The sequence below is a fragment of the Triplophysa rosa genome, linkage group LG16 (assembly GCF_024868665.1).
Source record: "Triplophysa rosa linkage group LG16, Trosa_1v2, whole genome shotgun sequence".
NCBI lineage: Eukaryota > Metazoa > Chordata > Actinopteri > Cypriniformes > Nemacheilidae > Triplophysa > Triplophysa rosa.
The window spans coordinates 14663542-14688734 of NC_079905.1; the positions used below are offsets into that span (position 1 = coordinate 14663542).

The 25193-nt window shown below is 37.7% G+C and overlaps 3 protein-coding genes and 1 long non-coding RNA gene across 5 annotated transcripts; 2 read left to right on the forward strand and 2 right to left on the reverse strand.

Annotated features, from left to right (window-relative positions):
• Window positions 1-31: 31 nt before the first annotated feature.
• acot13 (acyl-CoA thioesterase 13) lies at window positions 32-768 on the reverse strand. The gene is made up of 3 exons (XM_057354965.1): window positions 600-768; window positions 305-489; window positions 32-224 (listed from the first exon to the last, which is right to left on the reverse strand). Exons 1-3 carry the CDS (start codon window positions 681-683, stop codon window positions 68-70), a joined length of 426 nt encoding a protein of 141 aa, XP_057210948.1. The 5' UTR covers window positions 684-768; the 3' UTR covers window positions 32-67.
• Window positions 769-1175: 407 nt separating this feature from the next.
• On the forward strand, window positions 1176-4020 carry tdp2b (tyrosyl-DNA phosphodiesterase 2b). Its single transcript, XM_057354962.1, has 7 exons — window positions 1176-1395; window positions 1539-1702; window positions 1818-2009; window positions 2098-2189; window positions 2661-2779; window positions 3031-3201; window positions 3314-4020. The coding sequence occupies exons 1-7, from the start codon at window positions 1240-1242 to the stop codon at window positions 3587-3589; spliced, it is 1170 nt and encodes a 389-aa protein (XP_057210945.1). The 5' UTR covers window positions 1176-1239; the 3' UTR covers window positions 3590-4020.
• A 660-nt stretch (window positions 4021-4680) lies between these two features.
• Window positions 4681-10870, forward strand: LOC130567168 (uncharacterized). 2 transcript variants are annotated; one of them, XR_008964550.1, is made up of 9 exons: window positions 4681-4857; window positions 4967-5031; window positions 5212-5286; window positions 5386-5445; window positions 5544-5658; window positions 5786-5838; window positions 5958-6014; window positions 6126-6225; window positions 7310-10870. It is a non-coding gene; the product is annotated as an uncharacterized LOC130567168 (long non-coding RNA). The 2 variants fall into 2 exon arrangements; XR_008964551.1 differs by having other exon boundaries at window positions 5547-5658.
• A 309-nt stretch (window positions 10871-11179) lies between these two features.
• LOC130567317 (transmembrane protein 64-like) lies at window positions 11180-24344 on the reverse strand. Its single transcript, XM_057355327.1, has 3 exons — window positions 23008-24344; window positions 17227-17382; window positions 11180-16023 (listed from the first exon to the last, which is right to left on the reverse strand). Exons 1-3 carry the CDS (start codon window positions 23701-23703, stop codon window positions 15838-15840), a joined length of 1038 nt encoding a protein of 345 aa, XP_057211310.1. The 5' UTR covers window positions 23704-24344; the 3' UTR covers window positions 11180-15837.
• Between the last annotated feature and the right edge of the window lie 849 nt (window positions 24345-25193).

Here is a 25193-nt window from a genome sequence, read left to right on the forward strand (position 1 = left end):
TTCAATTTTTATGGAGTTTATTATACCACAAAGAAAATGTAACATTGTTTACGGTACACATACACAATCAACTACCAAGGTGCTTGGTGTGTCTTCCTTGAGCAATGAGTTTTCCATTTGCCTTGTTTGTGAGATCAACTGTTGCAAAAGCCAAAGTTCTTCCTTGTTTCAAAACCTGAGCCGTGATTAATACGTCTTCTCCAACTTTAGCAGCATTCATGTATCTGTTTAGAAGTAACAAGTGTTATTGAGAGTCGGTTACACATTTTAGCGTTACATAAACATATACCCCTTAAAAACTCACGTTATATTCATGTCTACGCTGACTCCAGGTGCTCCTCTCTCACTGTACATAATGGCAGTGGTGGAGATCACGTCAATCAGCGTGGCCGTCAGTCCTCCGTGAAGAGTTCCGACTCTGTTCGTGTGTTCTTCCGCAACTCTTATCTCACACACAACTCTCCCCGGTGTTGCAGACAAGATTTCAACCTGAGCACAATATGTCTTTACGTTATGACACTTTCAATTTGGTCATTTAGATTACCAAAGAGATGCGCAGACATGGAACAAGGTTGCGCAGATTTCAATGTATCACTCACCTTATTTAAAACCCGGTCAAAACCAGGACTATCCACCATCGCTCGCATGATTTGCTTTAATGAATTTAGAGACTGGGAAACCATTGTTGATATTGATGACACCAAAAATACAACGAAGGACAAGTTAGGCTAGGAACTAATTGAACGGTGGTCCAAATGTAAGAGTCCCAGGAAAGGTCCATTTTAAATTCTTTAAACAACATATGCGTCTCATCACAAACTAAAAAGAACCACAGGTAACGTATATTATTGAAACATTACTTTTAGGCAAAGTATATCAATATCTTTAATCTATAAATACATTTTAAATTGACGGTTGTCATGTGGGGACTTTTATTGTGAAATCAATAGAGGCTCAGTTTAAGACTCCTCGGAAAGCCACAAGTCAGTCAAACAACAGTTCCATATTTAAATTGGCAGTTCTGTGTGTACATTTATCGTGAAAATTAAACTACAAATACTTTAAGTTCACGAATGTCTGTATATAATAGTTTTTATACCCATAAACAAGCATGTGCTAATAATGATATGATGATATTCTTCGTTTCTTTTCTCATCCTGTGTTCCGTCCGGAAGATTTTAGTCCCTGGACCTATTTACTTGCGCATGGCCCGCCGTTATTTATTTTTAAACTGTGGACATGTCCAATACTGTCATGTCAGGTGGCCACATCGATAAACAAATGTCTGACCTGGAGGAAACGAGGAGGAATCTTTGCGATCAGTTTGCCTTCGTCTCTGGATCGGATAGTGCTGTGGCTCAGTGTTATCTAGCGGAAAATGACTGGGACATGGAGGTAACTTATGTCTGAATGTTAAGTTTGAACCAAACGTATTATTTATTATTTATCTTAAGGAAAACATGGAAAGTCATTTTGAAACTCATTAATGCACATTTTCCCGTTTGTTCTTATAAAAAGCGTATTTTTGTTTATGATAGAGAGCGCTGAACTCTTTCTTTGAGGCTCATATGGATTCCGAATTTGATGTTCAGGATGCCGAGGAAACAAAAAATGAGTCTGGGACAAAAAGAAAGAAATTGGATTCTCCTGCCACAGCTGATACATCAGGAACAAAGAAATTGAAGTCTGGCAAAGTGAATTGGTAATGTTCTCTCTATATTACTCTATATTTGTGTATTCAGCCATAGAGAAGTGGATTCTTAATGTGCTTTATCAATTCTTCAAATTAATACTAACAATTGTTTGAAATTTTGCAGTATTGACTTAACTGCAGATGAACCGTCCTGTTCCAGAAATGTGAACTCAAAGGAAAGTCAAGCTGAAAGTAACAGCGGATCCCAATCTGATGATGGAGATAGCAAGTTGTCTGTCATCAGCTGGAATGTAGACGGTCTGGACACATTAAATCTTGCAGAGCGTGCCAGAGGCTTGTGCTCATATCTAGCTCTGTGAGTTATTTAGAGTCTTCTGTTTGTTCCCTAATTCATGCATTATGTGACAAAAAGTAAATTTTCTTTTTGTCTGATTATTTTGTAGCTATACCCCAGATGTTGTTTTTCTTCAAGAACTCATTCCAGCCTATATTCAATATCTTAAGAAACGTGCTGTCAGCTACTTGTTTGTAGAGGGTAAGAGACTCATCTCTGTGCTAGGCATGGGCCGGTATGAGATTTTGACTGTATTATAACCTTAAGCAAAAAAAAACAGTTTCACAGTGTGTATTGCAATTACAGCACTAAAATGTGTTATTTTCAAATGTCTACATATACGAACAACAACTTTCAACTGGACACAATGCATTTTATTTTTAAGCAACACATAGAACATGTACAGTATGTCAGCAAAAAATAAAGCCTTTAAAATACAATATTCTTTCAAAAAAATATTTTTGTAATATAAAATAAACTTAAACATCAAACATTGAATTACATGATTTAATTAATTTTGTGTAAACACAGCTCATACCTTAGAAACGGTGTCACAGAAAATGTTAGTGGTTTTGAAACCTTGACCCTTTCAAACCGGTAACTGGCCCATGCCTACTCTGTGCACATTAAAGTGTTTATTTTACTGATAAATTAATTTCTTTGTCTCTATAGGGAGTGATGATGGATACTTCACAGGGATAATGCTGAAGAAATCAAGAGTAAAACTTTTGGAAAGTGAGATCATTTCTTATCCTACAACACAGATGATGAGGAATCTGATAGTTGCTAAGGTGAGTTTGTTGTTTATAAAAATCATCCGTCTGTATGGTTTTGGAGTTGTAAAGTAGCGAAAGTTTGGGCTTGTCACAGAAACGTTATTATTATGAGATATTTCCCCAGTAATATTCATTCCGTCACTTCAGATAAAAGTATCGGTGAAATAAATTCTCATGGCTTCTTCTTGATGGCTTACTTGTACCTTTTGAACAAGAGGTGTGTCTCTTGAATTCCTCTTTTGACTTTTTTTGTTTTGTTTTCTAAGGTCACCTTCTTGGGTCAGAAGCTATACTTGATGACATCACACCTGGAAAGCTGTAAGAACCAATCAGAGGAGAGAATGAAACAGCTGCGGGTTGTGCTTCAAAAGATAAGAGACGCACCAGATGATGTCACTGTCCTTTTTGGCGGAGACACCAATCTCAGAGACAGCGAGGTAAATTAAATTTTTTAAAATTCAAAACATGATTCACAATATGTCTCCAGGTATGCAGTGATAAAAGCAAACGTGATGTAGCGTAGCTAAAGAATGTAAATTGTCTGTGTAGGTGGTAAAGGTTGGAGGTTTGCCTCAAGGTGTGTGTGACTTGTGGGAACAGCTGGGCAAACAGGAACACTGCAGATACACCTGGGACACAAAAGCAAACAGCAATAAGACCCTGCCTTACGTCAGCAGATGCCGCTTCGACCGCATCTACCTTAGGTCTGCTAAAACCGGGCCCAAATTTATTCCTGACCACATGGTCCTGGTTGGAATGGAAAAACTGGACTGTAGCCGTTACACAAGCGATCACTGGGGGATTTACTGCACTTTCAATACGTGATTTCTGTTTACTAAAGAGCACATGAGCCACTAACAGACCTTTAGGAATGAACAAAATTATGAGTTCCTACATAATTTCATTTGTTAGGAAATGTAGGTGGGTATAAAGCAGACGATTTAATTGTGTGTTTTTTTTCTTTATACACCAGGAATTGCTCACTACAGTGGTTTATTATGTATCTGTATCCCATGATTTTAGTCAATCTTGTACTCCCATATACTCTGTGTCCTAAATGTAATACGAGTTCTCGTTTTGCCTTATTTTTTGGTGTTTTAAAATTTTGAAAGTGTTATCTTTATTTCATTAAATAAGAACTTATACATTTCACCACAAGTGATCAGTATTTGTCAACCTTCATGGACCAACAGTATTGGTGTACAGTATTACTTGCTAAAACTACAAATTGTCATGTACGTACACACACACACACATATATATATGAAAAAAGGTATATCAGAAAGTGTATATCATATATCCTCTTTTAACTCTTAAAATCTGTGGAAACAGACCGTCAGCATCCCTTAATATGTATTTGTAGAGCTTGTTTATTTGTTTTTATTAAAATCACTTAAGTAATAATACAATAAAAACACAACTAAACAGTCTCAACAAATATATTTATAAATCGATTAAATTAAATACTTTCCTTGTCACCAACGATCTGTGACTTACGATTCAGACCAGTGACCGATTGCGGATAAGTTTAGCTTCAAAACGATCGCGAATTAGTTTGGTCAAGTGGAAAACGTTTTGCAGAGCAGAATCTGCGTAAGATTTGAGGAAAACTGAATGAATGGGGCATTTATACAGCGCTTTATTGTGTATTTGTTTAGAACAGAATATACTATGATTTATAATATAAAAAATCCCGAAACAAGCCAGGTTCAAGTTACAATGTGCAAAATAATGTGTTTAGGCTAAATGTCCGAAATGCAGGGGAACATATTCAAAACACAAGCCACAAATAGTCAAATGAATGGACATTTTCCTTAAACAAAGCTGTGCACTTACTAGATCAGATCTTGCTTCAAAACTATTTTCAAATTTTTTTTTTATTATTTATTTTTTTTTTACAAACGGGAATACAACATATTCATTACCAATGATCTACCACAACCTTTCTCCATGTCGGGAAATATATTCCAGTTGGAGTAGAAGACCTGTCCTGCTGCCGCATAACTGGATGACAAAGGACACTGATGCATTATTGGCCCTGCACCAACCACCTAGTTCCGAGATGATGCCCGTGGACTCCCCAAACCAAAACGGTGAGCTTGTAAAACCAATATTAAAGTCAGAATATAAACTAACCTTTTACTATAAAAAACACCTGAGTGTGAAGTAAAATACAGATTTAATAAATCTGATGTTATGCAGATGTTGCATTCCCAAACCCACCATCAGGGAGGCGTGAGTATCGCAAACTCTATAAAGAACAGAAGGTGAGTACACCATGTATCATATCAGTATGGTGTTTATTTGTATAGCCACAAGGATTACATACAAATATCCAAACTGTTTTTGATATGTTCTGTATAAAAGTAGGATGCTCGTGGTAATTCAACACATTAAACGGCTGCGTTGTGTTTTGTTATGTGCTAATGCACTTCTGTATGTACCAGGACAAGCCTTTAGTACACCAGGACACATTTTCCACCTGGTGTCGAGCGCTACCTAAACTGAGGCGTGACAAAGATGTACGAATTTGTATTTTATTCATTTTTACATACATTTTTTTATTCCAACATAACAAATTATGATATAAACAAATCATTGTTTTCTATTGTCTACACCAGGGCAATGATGTTAGTTGGACAACATATCCCAAACTTCCGTAAATCCAGAAGAAAAAGGATGTAAGAATATTTATTTTGTTCATTATGAACATTTGGAATATGCTTTTGATGAGTGACAGATGTCAGAGCTTTTCTAAGGTTCTTTTTTAATTTGTCAGCAGGGTATGAGCAGTCAGCCAGAGGAAAAGGTTGATAAAATTCAGAGCTTTTTCGCTGACGTTCTGAAAAGGAAGCAGGGGGCCACAGACGTCACAAAGTCTCCGGAACACCGAGGTGAGCAAGATGACCCCATGTGCTACATTCTCATTTTGATGAAAATATCATTGCTTGTATGTAAAGTAATACATAAGCGTCCTTCATGCGAACTGTATTAACATTAAATATGTCGACTCCCTGACAGAACTGGAAAATGATGACACCGAGGATGCCAGTTTTAGCAGACATCCCGCAGAGGTATGAACATATGTTTATTCAGGATAGACTTTTTCAATTCATTTTCTATTCTAACAAATCATATGTCTTGTAAAATTGTATTCAACCTTTTCTGTTGTTCCTGCTTTCCTTTTGTACAGGGATGTTGGTGTCTCCAGAATTATATTTCAGACGTTAAAGCTCTTGATATGCCATATGTAAGTGAACGCTGCTTAAACTTGCTTGAATATGAACATTTGTATCAAGTCTGTTTAGTGGCATGAAATGTCTGAGCTCTTCTAACAGCCTCTTTGTTTCATTGACAACAGGAATCGAGCAATATACTGTAGATCAAATAGCTTTCTGAGGAAACTTTGGCACCGTTGAGAGTCCTTGCTCATTGAAAACTTTCATTGAGAAAAGAAAAGCGTAAGAGATTTTTCATCATTGTGTATACAGTATAGGACACTTGTTAGGGCGTTAGACTCTCATGTCAGTTTTAGATTAATCAGCGGTTTGAACCCTGCTCAGAGCAGTTTTGGGTAGGAACGGCTGCACGTCAAAATGAATTGTTTTATTACCTTTATCGCTTCATTTCTGCATTTGTCTGTATTTATTCATTTCTTTATTCATGCACTTTATTTACACACTTTAATAAGTAATTTCTTATCCTCCATAGAAGGATATGTAAGGGAAAGAATATGCATTGATGTACAGTAATACACGGCCACGATGGCTGATGTTATTGATGTAAGGAGGAATGAGATATGTTTTGATATATCCAATTCACTGTAAAGAAAAATAGTACATGGAAATGACAAAATTCCACTCGGGTCCTAAATTGCTCTCCTGAAATCAAAGAACATCCATATGAATTAATGCAGCCTCTTCACATACAGGATCCTCTATAAAAGCACATATGACATTTTAGTCACTGAGATGGTCTCTGTGTGATCAAAATGTGTGCCATGAATGACTGTATTAATGAATGAATGAATGAATGGGGTTAGTTTAGCGCACGTGACACAGCACCGCTTCTGCGGTCAGGGTTCCTGTTTAGTGTGTCTTTGTTTCCTCTCTAATGTTGATGTTTTGTTTCTTTCGAGCACATGGTGTGGTTGACAGCCTGCCATGTGCTTTCTCGTAATTGTGTGGTGTGACCCCGCCCCCTCGTTACCCTGTTTATCTCCTCATTATTGTTTCATTCTCACCTGCTCTAATCTTTGTCTCATCTCTCTCCTCTCCTGTCTCTTGTTTTCTTCACGATGTTCACCTGCTCTGCTCATTGTCTTCTCTCTCTCCCCTCCTGTTTCTCATTTAGGTTCTGATTTCCTTCCCTTTATATTCCCTTCTGTTCTACTGTCCTGTGTCAGATCATTGTGTGTGTGTGTTATTCTGTGTTCTTTCACCCGTACTGACTGCCTTAGCCACAGTATCCCTTAGCCGTGTTTATCCACCTTGCCTTTGTGTTTTTAGTTTTGCCTTTTTCACTGTTTTTGTTTTTCTACCCCAGTGCCCCAGTTCCGGTTAGCTTTTTCCCTGGCCAGCTATTCCCGTTGGCATCCCGGACTGCTCTCCGACCACCAGGCACCACCTCGGCACAGGACTATTCCCCTGACGTGGGCTGAACTCTTACTTTCTTCGTGAGTTGTCGGGTCGAGTGTTCTCCCCGCACCGAGATCTCTGTGGTTCCCGATCTCTCTCAGACGAGGGTGTCTGCTCTTCGTCGGGTTTAGTCTCTCCTCGCCGATCTCGGACTGTTTTTTGAACTGTTTGTTTATTATTATTAAATAAATATCTTTGTTTTTCCCGCATCTGAGTCCGCCACCTTGCTATATTTTTTCAATTTCAAGGTACTTAATTGTATTGCTATATATTGCTATATCATGACAGAACGATTTGACCACAAATTGGACTCAGCGGGCATCTTTGTTGGTCACATTGCCTCCAGGCCCTGACACCATGCTGTCGACACCACCCAGCTATGAGCCCGAGCCCCACGTCCTCGACCCACAGCCCTACGATGATCCTGACAGAATGAGTATCAGAATCCTGCCTCCTGCTAATGCCCGTGAAAGACGGACCCGCCATCTTGGTCTTACTGCCCTTCGGCAACTGGGCTTGGATGTGGGGGCTTTTGCACAATTGTTTTGGACAATGGCTATAGGGCTAGATTATGATGACGCTTCCCTCAAGGACATCTTTAATACTTGTTTAGATGATTCGTTGCTTAAATGGGAGATGGATGCTCTCAAGATTCTGGATTTTGGGGCTTCTCCAGATACCTCGGCCATCGTACCCAGTGGAAGACGCCTCGCATATCAGAGTGTGCCTGCAGCGACTACCCCGTCCATCCATCTTCATCGAGTCAGGTTGAAAATATTTTTTTAACACCTTCACAGAAACAAAGGTTAAGAAGGAAGAAGGCGTCTGTGTCAGCTGCAGCCTCCCCTAAACCGGCTTCCGCGGCTGCGCCTCTAGGGCCAGGAGGCCCTAAGTCAGTGGCCGCTTTCCCCGAGCCAGCCACCGAGTCTTGTATGATGTATATTTCTATAGGTAGATGAGGATCAGCTGATGCAAGCTGAACTCACGTGACCTGTCAGAACTACTGTTATATACTTGAATTGTAACATTACCAGTGAATACCAGTATGAGACTATAGCCCCTTTCACACAGTAATCCTGGAAAATGTAAAAAAAATACCAGAATGACCAGTCTTGAGAAGTAGCTAACTACAAAAAGTGATTTTTAAACCGTGTAGCTTATTCAGTAGCAGTGTAGTGCCACAAAAAGCTACATTACGTTTGCTGTTTCAGAAACGCTCAAGCATGCGCTTTCCTGCTAGTTTTAAATGGCCTTGGGCTTGTTTTATTACACAAGTGGCGATGTAGATAGCAAACTGACATAGAATCAATGTCTTTCACGGCATCGAAACGGCATTGCGTGTCTGACAGAGGAGTTTACATCGGAGATCATTCAAAACAAACGGACAATTAACGCAATTGATATACTTACCTAATATGTGTTGGAGAGAACCAACACATATTCAGTACGAAATCGACGCACCGATTCGCTTACATGCATCGTTGAAGCGATGTTAATTTCAGTTCTGTAAAATTACCTAATGCAATATACATTTAACATAATTAACATAAAAATTTAACATTAACAATCTTAAAATACTTAATGCTAGTGCTGTGTTCGAAATATAGATACCGTGATACATCGTCATGAGCTCGGTACAACTGCCTCCATATTGATTCTGCCGCACTTTTGAAATCAGCCAATTCTGTGTCAAATATTTTGTAACAGTTATTAGTGGTGTAAAGGTATCTGATCGTAGTTTATCCCTACGGGGTTTATCCCCACGATTATGAATGCATGTGACCCCAGGATTGACTGCAAAGTTTCACCTTCTTAAAGTAAAAATTTAGGCACCCACTCTCACTCTTTGCATCCGTGAAAGCAGTCAACATTAAAGTGCCTTCTCGTGTCATTCACTTAAACGGTTGCGTATAAGGCAAGTTTTAACGTTAGGGTTGTGTAGGCGCTAATTCAACACACATTATCTGCATTATCCATTATGAAACTGTTTCATGTGATTAAAATCAATGAAAGCCCGCCGCTTGAAAAGTAAGACAAGAAAGAGCCTCTGTAAATGTGCGTGTAAAGTGAAGAGCAAAGACATTCAAATCTCAGGGCACCTGTCACATTTATAATCTTACCTCTAAAAATCCAATGTCATCCATTTCAATTCAAGACAATTCTATTTCAAGCGAATCTATTTACTCTGACTATTTTAAACAACTGGTGAACATTGTTTTGATAAGTGGTTATGAATGGCAAGTTTCTGCAAGTTTTGCTCTAAATCTGTGTTATGATCTGAGCCTAGAGTCTGTAATTCAAAACAATTCATCATTTTGCATATGAAAAACACAATTTTTATTCAATTATCGCAGTTGTTTTAAGACTCGTTATTCCAAAACTGATCATATTGTTACTAAATTCTGCTCAAAAGAAATATTCACCCGTATCGTGATATGTATCAGACAGGGACATTATATCGTGACACGTATCGTGATACACAGCCCTACTTAATACTAATAAATAGCCAGCGTATTATCAATTTATTAAACATCACATTCAGTGTTTATTACACAAAATAGACATTCACAAATACATCTTTAGAACACACAAACCTTATTTAAGACTAATATACTGTAGTTTTCATTTAGCCTCAGACATAATTCACTATTATTGCTTCTTTTCTATAAACTCAAATAAAGTAATGCATACCTGAATATAAGGCGTCATTTTATACCCCCATTAACAAAGATGTATCAATTATAAATTACTATATATGAAATGAATGGTATAGTTATTAGGATTGATGTGGTGTGGAATTGCTAAAATGTGCTTAGAAAAAAATATGTGATCAGAATATCGACATACATAATTATTCTTCACACAGTGTGTTATATATTATTGTATTATTGTAGCAAAAATCAACACCTGTGATGGGGGAATATGTAGAGAATATTTGAGTCATAGAGAAACTGTTTTAGGATTTGTGCACCTCCAATTAATACTTTGAAAACGGTGAAACTGTTGTGTTGTGAGGGAGAGAGAAGGAGAGATAAACCCAACTCATAATAAAACCTTTTCTCAGTTACTTTATTTACTGATACACATGTGTGACTGTACAACTTTAATAACACTTCTAATAACAGCTGTCTTCATCTTAGTCTCACAGAAAAACATTACAATTCATACTCATTACAAAGTGTCTAAAAGAGTATTCACATAACTGTACCAACACAACAATTCTTGTAACAATTAACTCTTCAGTTAAAAGAATATTTTGGATTCAATACAAAAATACATTTTAAAGAAAAAAAAGAAAAAGAAAATTTCCTATTTGTGGCATTGACTGTGAAAACCCAGCTAAAGTACTTTTTGTGATTTACTGGTTTCTACATAAAATAATTCTACATATTGCAGTTAGGTCATAATTTCGGCTTAATTTCTCATCATTTTGACTTCTTGACTTCTTTTCTCATAATTTCAACTTCATTTCTCATAAGTTTGACTTTATATTCTATAATTTCGTCTACATTTCTCATAAATTTGACTTTTTGTCTCATAATTATGACTATTTCTCATAAGTTTGTCTTTTTGTCTCATAATTATGACTTTATTTCTCATAAGTTTGACTTTATGTTCAAATTTCAATTTTATTTCTAATAATTTCAACTTTTTATTTTATCATTTCAATTTTTCATTTCACTATTTCTCATAATTTTCACTTTTTGATCTCATAATTATGACTGTTTCTCATAATTTTGACTTTTTATCTCATTATTTAAACTTTTTATTTCATAATTATGACTTAATTTTCCATAATTCTGACTTTTTATTTTATATTATAACTTTATCTCAGAATTTCGCCTTTTAAGAGTATGATTTAAAATAAATTATATGGCATAAATGGGCTTTGATACAGCAATGTGTAAAGCACAGCTTGCGTAGCAACAAGCATTTGCATTTGTGTATTTGCCACACACAGATACCAATATTTATATTAGAAATTAAAAATAACATATTGCCTTGCAGGCACTGCTAAAAATAGACCATTTAGTTTGCCATTTGTTGTAAAACACAGTAAAGTCATGTACACTCTGCACTATAAAATCGCAGTCTCACTCGAGCAAACAAATTTGTGATGGACCCTGTGACCAACAATTTATGTTGAATCAATGTCAGTTTGCTATCTGGGGCACAAGACAACCTTGAAAATCACGCTACCGCCAAGACTAATAAACATTTTGTACGGTCAGATGTGTAAATAGTAGCTAGATCTAAACCAGGTCAAACTGCTAACTGCCAAAGGTTTCAGAACAGATCTGCCCTCGGGATCCATACGACTGGCTCACAGAGTTCTGCTCTAAAACACAGCTTGTAGCACAAACATGCTCTCTCCTTGCTCCTCTGTCACAGATAAAGGTCACTGCCACTTCATATTTGAAGGGCCAGGGATAATATACCACCAAAAAAATACAAATTCTGTCATCATTTATTCACCCTCATGTTAAAACCTGTAAATGACTTCTTTTTTTCTGCGGAACACAAAATGAGATATTTTGAGAAATGTCTCAGTGGTTTTGTGTCCACACAATGGAAGTTAATGGGGGAAACGTATAGTCTGGTTACTACTAGTCCTCAAAATGTTGTCTTTTGTGTTCTGCACTGACTTGAGGGTGAATAAATGATGACCGAATTTTAATTTTTGGGCGAACTATCCCTTAAGCTAACGGTAGACCTTGAGTTTAGACACCTCCAGCTGATCTACCCTCCTGATCTTCTCAAATAAGAGATTTTAGAGCTTTCTAGTCATCACTCCACCACATTGAACTGAGAGCTCGTGCCGTTTCAGTGTAGAAGACTAGTGGGGCTTTTAAATCGTTTTTTTCATTTCTATAATAGAATAGGAAAAGTCAATATACCAAATCATATATGCAACATGTGTCTGCGCACTTTCAGGCCATTTCCACTTATCAGTGTTAGTGGCAAGCAGTCAAGGTTATATTAGCACCAGGATCTTATTCATGGAAGGTTTCATATTGCAGCCTTTCTAGATAATGGTGTAGTTTGTACCATGTCACTGTAACCCCAGAGATAACTAATGGAACTATGTGAAGAACATTGTGGTGTGAGATAGCACTGTAAATCTGTAACTAAACTGCATTTATCAGCAAACAAAGCATCTTTAGTTTTACAAGACGCGCCCCTATTAAGACACAAACACTGGTGCTATTTATATAGATAGCAAGGCATAGAAAAACTCAAGCGTCTTAATTTTAAACATTTTTTATTTCATAAATAACACTGAACAGGCATGGTACAGCGATAAATATTCATTTACACTTTGCAAAATTCTCTGTATTACAAAATACAATGCAAAATGCACTTGTAAAATGGGAGGTTTCAGTATAGTACCTGATGTGCCTTAATCTGAAATTACATTTGTATCTTTTTTTAAATAATGTGCTGTGGTTATAGCCTGTAATATCAGATTAAGGTTCGCCTTCTCCCCACCATATATAGATTTGCATTGTTGCATATTTCACTGTCGTTCGATAAATAAAAAATAAGACAAAGCACTAATATGCATCCCCAATTTGTTATTTATTTCTCTTTTTGTGAACGCAACCATTAAAATCTGTATAACTTACATTTTTTGCATTGACATCTTAAGGGAATTCAAAGTCGGTTCACACTGCAGGCTTGTGTCATGTTTCAATGTCTTAGGCAGCAAGAGGTACAAGGCAGATTGACATCGTAACACAAGACCAGGATTGTTGGATCTCTCCAGCGTAACTCAGAAAGCGAGTCCGCTTGTTCAGCTTTTATTGCTAAATACAGAAAACAGAGGGGCCATTTTCTTTTCTTGAAATCCAGAAACATCCAAACCACCGAACCGTTTCTTAAGATAAGGAATGTGTCCAGTTGTGCACATCTGCACTTTTCAAAAAAATGTAACAACGCGTTGGAAAATCTCGTCCTGTCTGTTTGCACAGACTCCCTATGTAGGAAAACCGAGATGGCATGTCACGTTGTAATAAAGTTGCAATATTAGTGCGAGCCCTTGTCAGCATTTCACTCAGACGCTAGCGTCCAAGTAGCAGCATCACTATGACTGAAGACAAATACAAACTAAAAAGGTGAGATTTAAAGGGATAGTTCACCCAAACATATAAATTCTGTCTCGCGTCATTCAAAACCTGTATATGACCCTTTCTTCTCTGTAGAACACAAAGATGATATTTTGAGAAATGTCTCAGTGGTTTTGTGTTTATACAATGGAAGCCAATGGGGGCCAGTTTTGTTTGGTTACCAACGTTCTTTAAAATATCTTCAGAAGAAACTCATACAGGTTTGGAACGACATGAGAATGAGTAAATTATGAAAACATTTTTATTTTGGGGTGAACTATCACTTTAACATCAGCAACAAGCCAATGTTCACAAACCCTATGATTGTCAGATTACAGTAATGTGTTAGTGTTGCTGTAAACCAAACTGTAAGTGTCGATGTGTCAGACGATACTTGGATCGAAGTCACCGAGTCTACATTTCCGTTTCTGAGAACAACTGCTGCTCAACAGAATGTATGTGAAACATTAGAAAAGAATTCACACCGCTAACAGAAAATACTATACTGCAAAAGCGTAACAACATTCGCATTTAGCACTACAGTGTAGCGGGAATGTAGTGAGAGGCATACGACAAGACAAAACAAAAACAAACCAGGCACCCGGATTATGTGAAATTCTAGGCAATGAGGGATTTAATGTTTTCCGTAGGTCTGTCGGCACAGGAGATACCTGGGCTCCGAGCTCATTACCAGAACCCTGTAGTAAATGATATAGGCAGAAATACGTCACTCAATGCTCAGGAGTCTTTTGTTTCTAACTAGAAGAATCTCTACGGAGGGAATGACGGTTATTATCATGCATCGAAGTAAAATGTGGCATAATATTCCAGGTCTAATTTGATCTGTGTGATGGAGGGCTTGTGCTGAATTTAAGCATTTGAGAAACAAGGAAAAACGATGGATCTTAGGAAACTGCGAGCCATTTTTTGCACAACACCAACAACCCATTAAAGTGTGTGACTCTTGTGTTGACTATTTTGTAATTGTAATAATAATAATGTCATTGTCACAAATATGTATATTTACTTTCAACATTTAGTCTTTATCTTAAATATACAAAATTGTTAAAGAAATAGTTCACCTTCAAAATGAAAATTCTGTCACCATTTACTCGCCCTGTTGTCATTTTAAACCCGTGTGATTTTCTTTCTTCCGCAAAACACAAAAGAAGATATTTTGAAAAATGTCCGTAAAAGAAAACCGTTGGTCCCCATTGACTTGCATTGGCTTTGTGTCCATACAATAGAAGTCAATGGGGACCAACGGTTTTCTGGTACGAACATTTTTCAAAATATCTCCTTTTGTGTTCTGCAGAAGAAAGTCAGTCATACAGGTTTGAAATGACAACAGGGCTTGTAAACAATGACAGAATTTTCATTTTGAAGGCGAACTATTCCTTTAAAGAAGCCCATGTGTGAAATATTTCTGAATGATACCATGCTAACAATGAATAAATTAACAAACGTGATATTGTAAAATGCTAACAGCCCTATAATATAGCATTTGGTTAAATCATACAAGGCAGAATAAATTTCAGTCCTCTCAATATGAGAATGAGATATTGAACACGTACGCTCATACCGCCGAGCTGATCATGCACTACTAAAGATTTCAGTTCTTAAATATCCAGCTAAGAAAAGGTCCTTCCCTCAAAAAACTGCCGAGAGGCAGAAGTGTACCCTGTCTGGCGAATGCCACAATTTCATCCAGGTGGGACTTTTCTCTTCTAACATTTTATAAAAGAAACAATCTGTCAAGCAATACTTGGTTAATTTCTGAAATGTATAAAAAATGAACATAATTGTTCATCTATACCAAATGACAGCATATATATATATATATAGAACAAAATAAACTTAAGCATAATAACCTGATATATTAGTTGGGCCCTCCGCGACATCTAAAGTAACTACAAATCTAACACTCCTCAAGTTACTCACTCATGCTTTAGACATCCTATAAACTTTTATATAATTTATATTAGTATAAAACAGGAAGGAAACGTACCACAAAAACTTCATATCAATCAATTTCATTGACTCATTAAAGAATACTGGCCCAGGGTCCCAATCTTTGGGCAATGTTTCCATCAAAGGCTGACAGTCCCCGATGGGCAGCTCCTCAGCTTTGAGCCTATTCACAGTTCGACCTTTATCATAACCACAACAGCTGGCAAGGGCCACAGTCGCTCAGATGGCAGCGAGATCCCAGACTACCTATCACTGCCTTCAGACACATCTCCGCTCTGCATTCAGGCCAGGGCAGCTCAACTGGATGGTGGGGGTGGTTGACGTGTGTCCCTTGAAGGAGAAATGTTGAAGTTAGCCGTCAGACTATGTTGATTCCTCCTCCTGCCGCAGCTCTTTTGCTGCAGTAGCTCGGACCACTGTGATTGGCCGCGTTGCCGTTTGTGTACGATGTCTTCAGTTCCATCTGGCAGGCGGCGATGGCGGCGTTCAGTTCCACCTGTGCTCGATGTACGACGTAAAACATCAAGCCGATACTGATGAAGATCTGGTGAGAGAAACGGAGAAAGCGATTCATGTTAAGGCTTAAGATGCTGTGACTTAAATGAAATCTAAGACTGAAAGGCATAGTTCTGCCAAAAATAAAAAAAATCTGTCATGTTTTTGAAATGTATATAAAGATATTTTGAGAAATGTCTCAGTGGTTTTGTCAATGGGGGCCGATGTTGTCAGGTTCTTTAAAATATCTTCTTTTGTGTTCTGCAGAAGAAATAAAGTCATATAGGTTTGGAATTAATTAGTAAATGAAAGGATTTTCAGTTCGGGGTTGAACTATCCCTTTGAAGCAACGTGTCATTCTGTTCGAAAAGCCTGCTTCAGTCAAAAATCCATTACTGGCATTCAACATGTAATTTCACAATCTCAGGGGAATATGAAAAAGCGAACTTGTGCAATATCTTCACAACACAGACAAAGCAGATGTAAAATGGGCACATTTTTTGGCAAAGCACTATAATTATGGTTTACTAGAAATTCCACAAGAATTTTCAACAAGAGAAAGATGCTACGTGGAAGCCCTTGAGCTGCATTAAAGGAACAGTTCACCCAAAAATGAAAATTCTGTCATCAAGTTGTTTCAAAACTGTATAAAATTCTTTATTCTGCTGAACACAAAAGAAGATATTTTGAAGAATGTGGGAAACTGAACAGTTCTGGGGCACCACTGACTGTCCCCTACTATGGAAGTCAATAGTGCCCCAGAACTGTTTGGTTTCAAACATTCTTCTAAATATCGTTCTTTGTGTTCAGCAGAACAATTTACACAGGATTAGAACAATTTGAGGGTGTGTAAATGATGACAGAATTTTCATTTTTGGGTGAACTACCCCTTTAAATGAACGGACATGTATTCTACTAGACAAAAACCTGAAATGATACCAATTATTCTAATCAATAGTGCAAACTGTACAAATTTGCATTATTATGCATTTAAACGATAATCTAAAAATATTGCAAGGCTGCTAAAATAAATAAAAAGGAATATTCAGCAGATTTTGCAATAGATCTGTGTTCCTGTAGTTCTCCTGGGTTCAGTTTCCAGGAAACACACGTTTTTAAAACATGCTGATAAAATGTATCATTTTGGATAAAAGCTAAATGAAGAAATGTCAAGTATGAGTATGACCTTTATACACGGTCCACCCTACACGTTTTTCCCTTGCTGATAAGACTTGGGAGTTGTTGATCTCACCTGCAGACTGAATACAAAATATCCACTGATGCTCTGCTCCGCAATCACGTCTTCCATTGTGCGCAGGGTGGTGCCCAGATAGGAGTTGAGCAGCTGTGTTGGAAGAAGTCCCACTGAGGAAGCCACTAAATAGTTTGGCAAGGACACATCTGTGATCTGTCAAAGAGAACCAAAAGATAACTCATGAAGTTGGTCAAGATGAATGAGTCGTTGACTTTACTTCGCTGGATCACTGATCACTACACGTGAACAGTTCATTCTCAGCATTCAAGCTTTGAACATAAAACAGGCATACCGTGTTTTAGAAGGTTGTTTGTTTTAGAACTCAATCCAAAAGTATGAACATTTGAAATTTTTATTCATGCATTTATTTATTTTTTATTTTAGTCATGCATTTATTTATTTTTTGTTTGCTTTTATTACATTTATATGTATTTCTTTTTTATTCACACATTATATTTTTCATATTTTTTGTTTGTTTTTCATTCTTTTATGCATGAATTCACTTTTTACACATCCTTACACATCCTTCTACACATCCTTGCTACTATACATTCCCCAAACAAAACACTCCCAACGTTTAGTCTTTAAATACACAAATGAAAGGTTTGCGTAACTGAATTTTGAACTAAATGACATATTCTTACTTCAAATAGGTTTCTCATTCTAAATGGCTGTCCAGCATTATTTTTGTCTAACTGTGCAGACCTGTGCACTGTGTTGGGTTACCTATATAACCCACTGCAATCTTCTTCAGCAAAAAACACAGGGCACATTGTAATACAGCCCTTCTATATGACGTGCTTACTATGAGTATGTGAAACATAATTCCTGTGTGACCTCTTAAGTACCGACGTGCATCATACCCTTGATCTCCAATTTCTCTAGTATGTCAAAGCAGAAGACTTTCACAATACTGTTCTATTTGTTAACATCACTTATGCATTAGCTAACATGACAAATTTGTTTATGGTAATTATATCATTCTGTAATATCAACATGATTGTTCGTGTTATTTCATTGTGCATTAACTAATGCCAGTATTTAATGATGGCATTAACTTTACAGATATTTTTATTTTAAATCATATTACATTAAAATGCAAAACACAATGGGGCCCCAGCTTACTTCCAAGGGGGCCTCAAGATGACTAATATTTTAAAATCAGACAAAATGAACATTGAAATACACAAACAAAAAACAAGATAAGACTTTTTCTTATTATTCTATTTTTCCAGTTAATGTCAAGCACTGAATGTCCTTGTGCATATTTAAACATATATAAACAGTATCTGACACTTTCGTTAGCTGTTCAGTGCTAATTTCTTGTTAGAAAATGCCTGGATTCCTCGATTCCGTCCGCATTTTCTGCATTGCGGAAATCATAGGGCTCTATGTATGTCACGTGAGGTATCGGTCTTTGTTAGCGGTGTGTCATTACGAGTACGAGTACATGAGCTGGTATCGGGCCGATACCCGGGCGTTTTAGGGAGTGTCCCTATGGAAACGCCGCGCTTTTAAAAGCCATCAAGCTGAGAGAGAGAGAGAGAGAGAGAGAGAGATAGAGAGAGAGAGAGAGAGAGAGAGAGAGAGAGAGAGAGAGAGAGAAGAGAGGGTGTTTTGTTGTAGGGGTACAGAGTAACTTACATTACATTCTTTTAGCAGTCAGTTATAGGCCTAATTAATAGGCTATTCGATGAAGGGAGAGGGCTCAATTTTTTGTTTGAATTTACTTTGTTTTGCTCAATTTTATATTAAGTTGTATTGTATTTTATTGAAAAGCAAGACAAATTATAAAAAGCACATTTTGACTATTCAGTTTGTGCAAAGTGAAAAAAATGCTTAATAAATAGAAGAAATGCAAAAAACCATTTCGGTGTTCGGTATTATTGGCCCAAGTGTTTCAATCATGTTCGGCTTCGGCCAAGAATTTTCATTTCGGTGCATCCCTAGATGTTGACTCACTTATTTCTATATTTTTCACGCTCAGCCGGCGTTCGAGCGAGCGCCCCGAGTTGAAAAAGCTAACTTTGAGCGAACGCTCGCCTCGCAGGGGCGTTTTCAGCCAACAGCTCCTGCCGTTTTCAGCCGCGTAAATGCGCCTACCTAGGTGGACCACAGCCCCTTAGTCTCGCGTAACTTATCGCCGCTTTCTTTGGCCAAGGCCCGCCCAAGAGGCCATATGACTGACAGGTAAAGCAACCAATCACGTTTCGTTTTGTGCCGATCATGTTAGAGGCGTGGAAATGTCCCGCAGTAACAGACCGTGTAATTCACGAACGTGTCAAAGTTAACAGAAACAAATGATTATAAGTTATGCCTGAACCTCGCATACTTTTAAGAATTAAGCGTTTAGTCGATCGTGATGAATTCTTATAGCAACCGTTGTAAACACAACAGCTTACTTCTTAGATCAGACGGCTTCGTGTTGTTTCCAGGCGGACCGTTAAAGAACCGACACGCACGTCTCCCGGAAATCCTGTGAAATTCAACCAATCAGATGACGACTTCTGAACGTGCTGAAGTGTTTCCAGAAAAGTGTGCCTTATGCATCAGACGTTTAGCCAACGGTCCGTGGGTCTGAGGCTGAGACCAAGACACTAGGGATGGGCGATATGGCCCTAAAACTCTATCACGATAATTCCTTGGTATTTCTTGCGATAACGATAAAAATGACGATATATCCATAACGCCATCCATCCGCTGTTTTTTGCATCAAGTGATAGTAGCTGCATGTAGTCTAGACCCTCAGAAAAACAAATATTATCAAAAAGTAAAACTTACCCCAAATCAAACAGCTCCTAAAATATACCTACAGTATTTTTGTAAATATAAAATATAATAGTGAGATTCGACTTCAAAAGGTTGTAGTAAAGAAAGTTAAATGAACTAAAGCTCAATAAACACATCATGTCATACCTAAAACTGTATATATTCTATTGTTGGGTGGAAACGATCGATCGCATCACGCTGTCAATCACTCTCTCTTGAACTGTGTGAACCTTCTCTTCTCACAGCAACATACACTGAATCTGTCTATGACTCGCGCTACAGAAAGAGAACAGAAAAATGCGGATAAAAGAAATCTAATTAAATAATCCATGCTTTTATACGCTCATAAACGTATTTAAAATAACGTAATACAAACTCGCATTTGTACTGTATGTAAACAGGCAGCAGTGCTGTGCGCGCTGTGTCGCTATGAAAGCACATGTGGGCGCGAGCTGCGCACGGGACGCTCCGTTCATCCTGTATATAACAGGCAAGAAATCATATAAACAATTTGCGCACGCGCGCATAACATCTAACGAATGTTTAAATAAATACTTTTAGCCAAACTAAATGTTGTGGTGTAACGCATTATGACTATCAACGAATACTTAACAAACGAATTAAATAAAACGAAAGTGAAACTAAACATTAACTCGGATGCATCTACAGTGCCAAACTAAACGAGATTTAGAGCTCGTCTTTTAGTGCAAACTCTTTCTCAGCTTCACGTCCGCCCTCCGCTATACCCGTTTTCACTTCACATATGAGCTGTGAATGGGTCTCACAAAGAAATACGTCATCAACTAGAATTTATCGTTTATATCGCGGGAAGATTAATTCCTATCGTGTGGGGAATTTCTACCGGTATATCGCAAACGATATAATATCGCCCATCCCTACCAAGAACCCCTGGTCTGTACAACGAGGTGACTCACACTATCAGGTTCAACCACAGGTAAACCCAATGCTCGGTCACTGTTGTGTCCTTGAGCAAGCCCGTTCAATTATGAGAATGACCCTTGCACTAATGTTATGAAGATCGCTTTCAACTTGAGGTGACTTCTGAACAAAAGAACACTTAAAAATTAAACAAAGCTAGGTTTGTCAATATTAGCCTAGCTGTTAATTTTCAACACATCAAAACCTTTAGAGAAACACTCATGTACAGATGAACGACCACTCGCTATAAGCCAAACAAACTTGTATTGTCAAGTGGAAGCAGGGAAAATCATTCAACCTGGACCAAGAGGTCAAGACAGAAAGATAACTTTTAAAGAGCTGGAAGAAATTAACATTAGAATCATCCAGTGAATAAATTATTCAAGCATTGAACAACAGTCAAATATGCTCCAAGCATGCAGACTATAGCCTAAAGGTTCTAAGAGTTAAACCAATAACCAAACCAAACATTTCCTAAAGAACGAAAAGAGTTTTAACTATAAATAGGATTTAAACTATTGACATAATACACTTTTAAAGTAGTTACTTTAAATATAATAAAATCACATTTACCCTTCAACATGATGTAAAACACATACAAGTACACACATGTCTGAATATCACCATGCATTTTTAACTTCAGGTTAAAGCAACTGTGTCATTAATAATTCATTTAAAGCTGAGTAAGGATAAAATGCGAAGATGAACACCTGACACTGCAGTTAAGTGTATATCACTGTTCTTTCATTGCTTATTCTTAATATAGTTGCAGTTTTCCTCTCCTGTGCTGGCTAATAAAAAAGCATTATATGTTTTGCAGTGCAAAGCTTCTGAAGATAAAATGACAATGTATTGTGAGACTGTCTTTACTCTCTGATCCTGCATGAAAAGCAGCTGTGTTTGATTTAAATCTGGCTGAGCAGGATTGACTTTATTGTTCCAAAACTAGATAAAGGCCCCTGGATGTTAAAGATTAACAGACGCTTTAATGAAATTAATTAGAGACCTTTGTGCTCAGGGTCAGTACGTTTGAAAAGATAGAAATTACAAAAGGTACAACATATTTTGTAATATGTATATTGCAATGGTTTGCAAAAACGTAATGATTATAATACTACAGAAAGTTATCAGAAAGAAAGAAGAACATGTAAGCAGTACATGTAATATAGTTCAAACTGGTTTTAAATGGCATTATAGTATTGCAAATCATATTATTAAGTCAGCTATTGTATATCACATTTTAACACGTTAATTGTTGTGTGATTTATTACACGTGTGATTTATTTAATGTGATTTAAACAGTTGTTTAAATTTAAATACCACTTCAGATGCAATTTCGAAAGAAGAAAATGTACTTGTAGCTACTTTTTTATTGTCAATTCAGTGCTTTTCTCATCTAACACAATAATGATCTTAAATGATCTTTTGGGGGTCATTTCTCAGCCCGAACTGTTATGCGATTAATTGTGAATAATTTGATTAATCGGCACATCATGCAATTAACTGGATGAACGTTTTAATCTTGATACTAAAAATCATAAAGTAATAAAAATAAATAAAACACATAAAAAGTATAGTATAATATAGAAATGCATAAAGTGATATATTTTACATACAAATATGTAAATTTAGAGAAAATTCAAGAAAGCAATCCACATATTTCAAAATGTTTTTGAATAGTTTTATTTTAAAATAATGTAATGAAAACAATTGTTTTAATTTCAATGCCACTTCAGATAGAGTTTCTAAAGAAAACATGTCATTGTAGTCTAGGTGGGTGTCCTATGTTTGAAAAAATAATACAAATGTTACGCGATTAATTGTGAATAATTCGATTACTCGCCACATCGCGCAATTAACTAGATTAAAGTTTTAATCGACTGACACTAAAATAAAAGTAATAAAAACGAATAAAACACACAGAAATATAGTAAGAAATAAATGTATAAAAGAGATATATTTTACAAATACTTTTACAAAATTTCAAGAAAGCAATCCCCATTTCCATAAATGAACACATGTTATGCATATCACATTTTCAAGAAGTAAAATCGAAGTCATAACACTTACCGAGAAGACCGCGTTCTGGAGACCGAAGGGAATCGGCGTGAGTCTCGCTAAGGCCACAACTTTGAGTCCACTTCCACCCTCCACGACCCGAATAACAGCACTGAGCTGTTCACTGCTGCCGATCTTACTCAAAACCCAATTCGTCAGTAATCTTTTACACACCACATGAGCTATGAAAGTCCCGATCAAAACCCCAACCATCACCAGACCCATTCCCAACACGAACCCATACAAATACCCCGCGGCGACGTTCAACACGATATAACCCCAACCGCAGGGAAAAGACACCGTGATCAATCCCACTATAAAGAGCATGGCTCCAACAAGGCTGTCCAAACTTTCCACCCATAATAACGCGTCCTTCAGGTACTGGCGCGCCAGTGCCACCGATGAGAAGCACACAGCTGTCAGGATGCAGGCCAGCAGGGCGCTTTTACAGCAACAGGTGGTTATACAACACGGATATCTGAATTCGGGGGTGAAGGACACACCGGCGTCGGTCAAGCTCTCGGGGTCCGACTCTGACTTCCCACCGTTTGCTCTCTCATCAAAGACGTTGCAGATCAAGATGTCAATCTTGTCGCAGTCCAGCGACTCCGGGGTTCGATGCACCCAGCGGCTCAGCTGGATTTGACCTTTACCAGCCGTGTGCTTTAGGGCTTTCAGTAAACCGTGCACTGGCCCTGAGCTCCACATGTTTATTATACCTTCATATGACCGACTGGACTACTAGTCCGATATAATGACCCTTGACTTTCCACGTTGCCTGGAAGCGATGATCACTTAGATAAAGGCGTGGGGAAAACCGACAAGCAACAAATACACAAGAGGAAAAGGAGTTGAAATAGTCAATTTATCTCGGAAGAACCGATGCGAAATCGGACCATTTTAAGGACTTAAAATCCAAGCGTGTCAGCTGCTGGTCGCTCACGAATGCCATGATCTCCCACCGTCCAATCACCGCCTTGATGACATCGGGAATAACATCCCCCCCAGACATCCCTGTCGACCAGACCCCTGCGAGAGATTTTCAGACGTGTTCAGATTTATCGCGTCTAGTTTATAGATCACAGACACGTTTAACTTTCCAGACTCCAGGGATAACCACAGACCACTGCGGTTACGTTATCATTCGGGCTCCAGCCGCTCGTACGGTTTAAAACGTCACATCGCTCGTCGTAAATAGTCATAACAATGAAAAACTGCGGAAACGCGCTCGTTACTTCAGACGAAGGAGTTGTTTTCTTGTCCTGCAAAGTCTTCAGCAAGCGTCAGTAATCGATGTTTACGCCGAGCTTTATCCCGACCACTGTGTTTGTTTCCCAGTATTCCATGCGACGACGTCACGTGATCTGCCCCTTCAGTGCGCACACGTCACAGTACCGCGAGAACAGCGTGTCGGTACACGATCCGGGATGCCTGCACGATCCGTTCTGCGCATGCGCATAATGACGTAGTAAACAACGTCACGGTTTCCCTACACTATAGGTATCAAGCATGCGATGAAACACTTGACGGCCAGACGGCACAACTGGCGGCATATTTTTGTAGGCTACATTGTGTTTTTCATTTAACAGTTCATGGCGGGTCTATTTTGATGTTTTAAAATGTAGCTTACGCTATGCATTACGATGTGTTTACGTGGTTGCCAATCCAAAATAATCAGAAGAATCAGAATCAGAAGAGCTTTATTGCCAAGTGTGCTTGCACACACAAGGAATTTTCATTGGTGTTGGAAGCTTCTAGTACAGACATTCAACACAATGACAATACAATATAATACGATTTACAGTCTAAAAGATTCTAAATTGTGCATATATAAAATAAAGACTATTTTACAGAAAATGGGGGATAATAACATATAAGAGACATTGTACAGGGTAGTATATAGTAGAATAAACATATTAACAGATTGTATGTACACTTGTGCAAATGGATAATTTAGTAAGTAGAGGTAGTGTTATATACATGTATACATAAGCTGTAGATATAATAAGGCACTATAGTGCACACTATAGGAGTAGTGGAAGTGGAATATTGCTCTTAAGGAGCAGTTATCTGTTTAGGAGGGAGATTGCCTGGGGGAAGAAGCTGCTTCTGTGTCTGGAAGTCCTGGGCCCGGTTGCATAAAGCACCTTAAGTGTAATTTTCCCTTAAGTGTGTCCTTAAGTATACCTTAAGTTTTA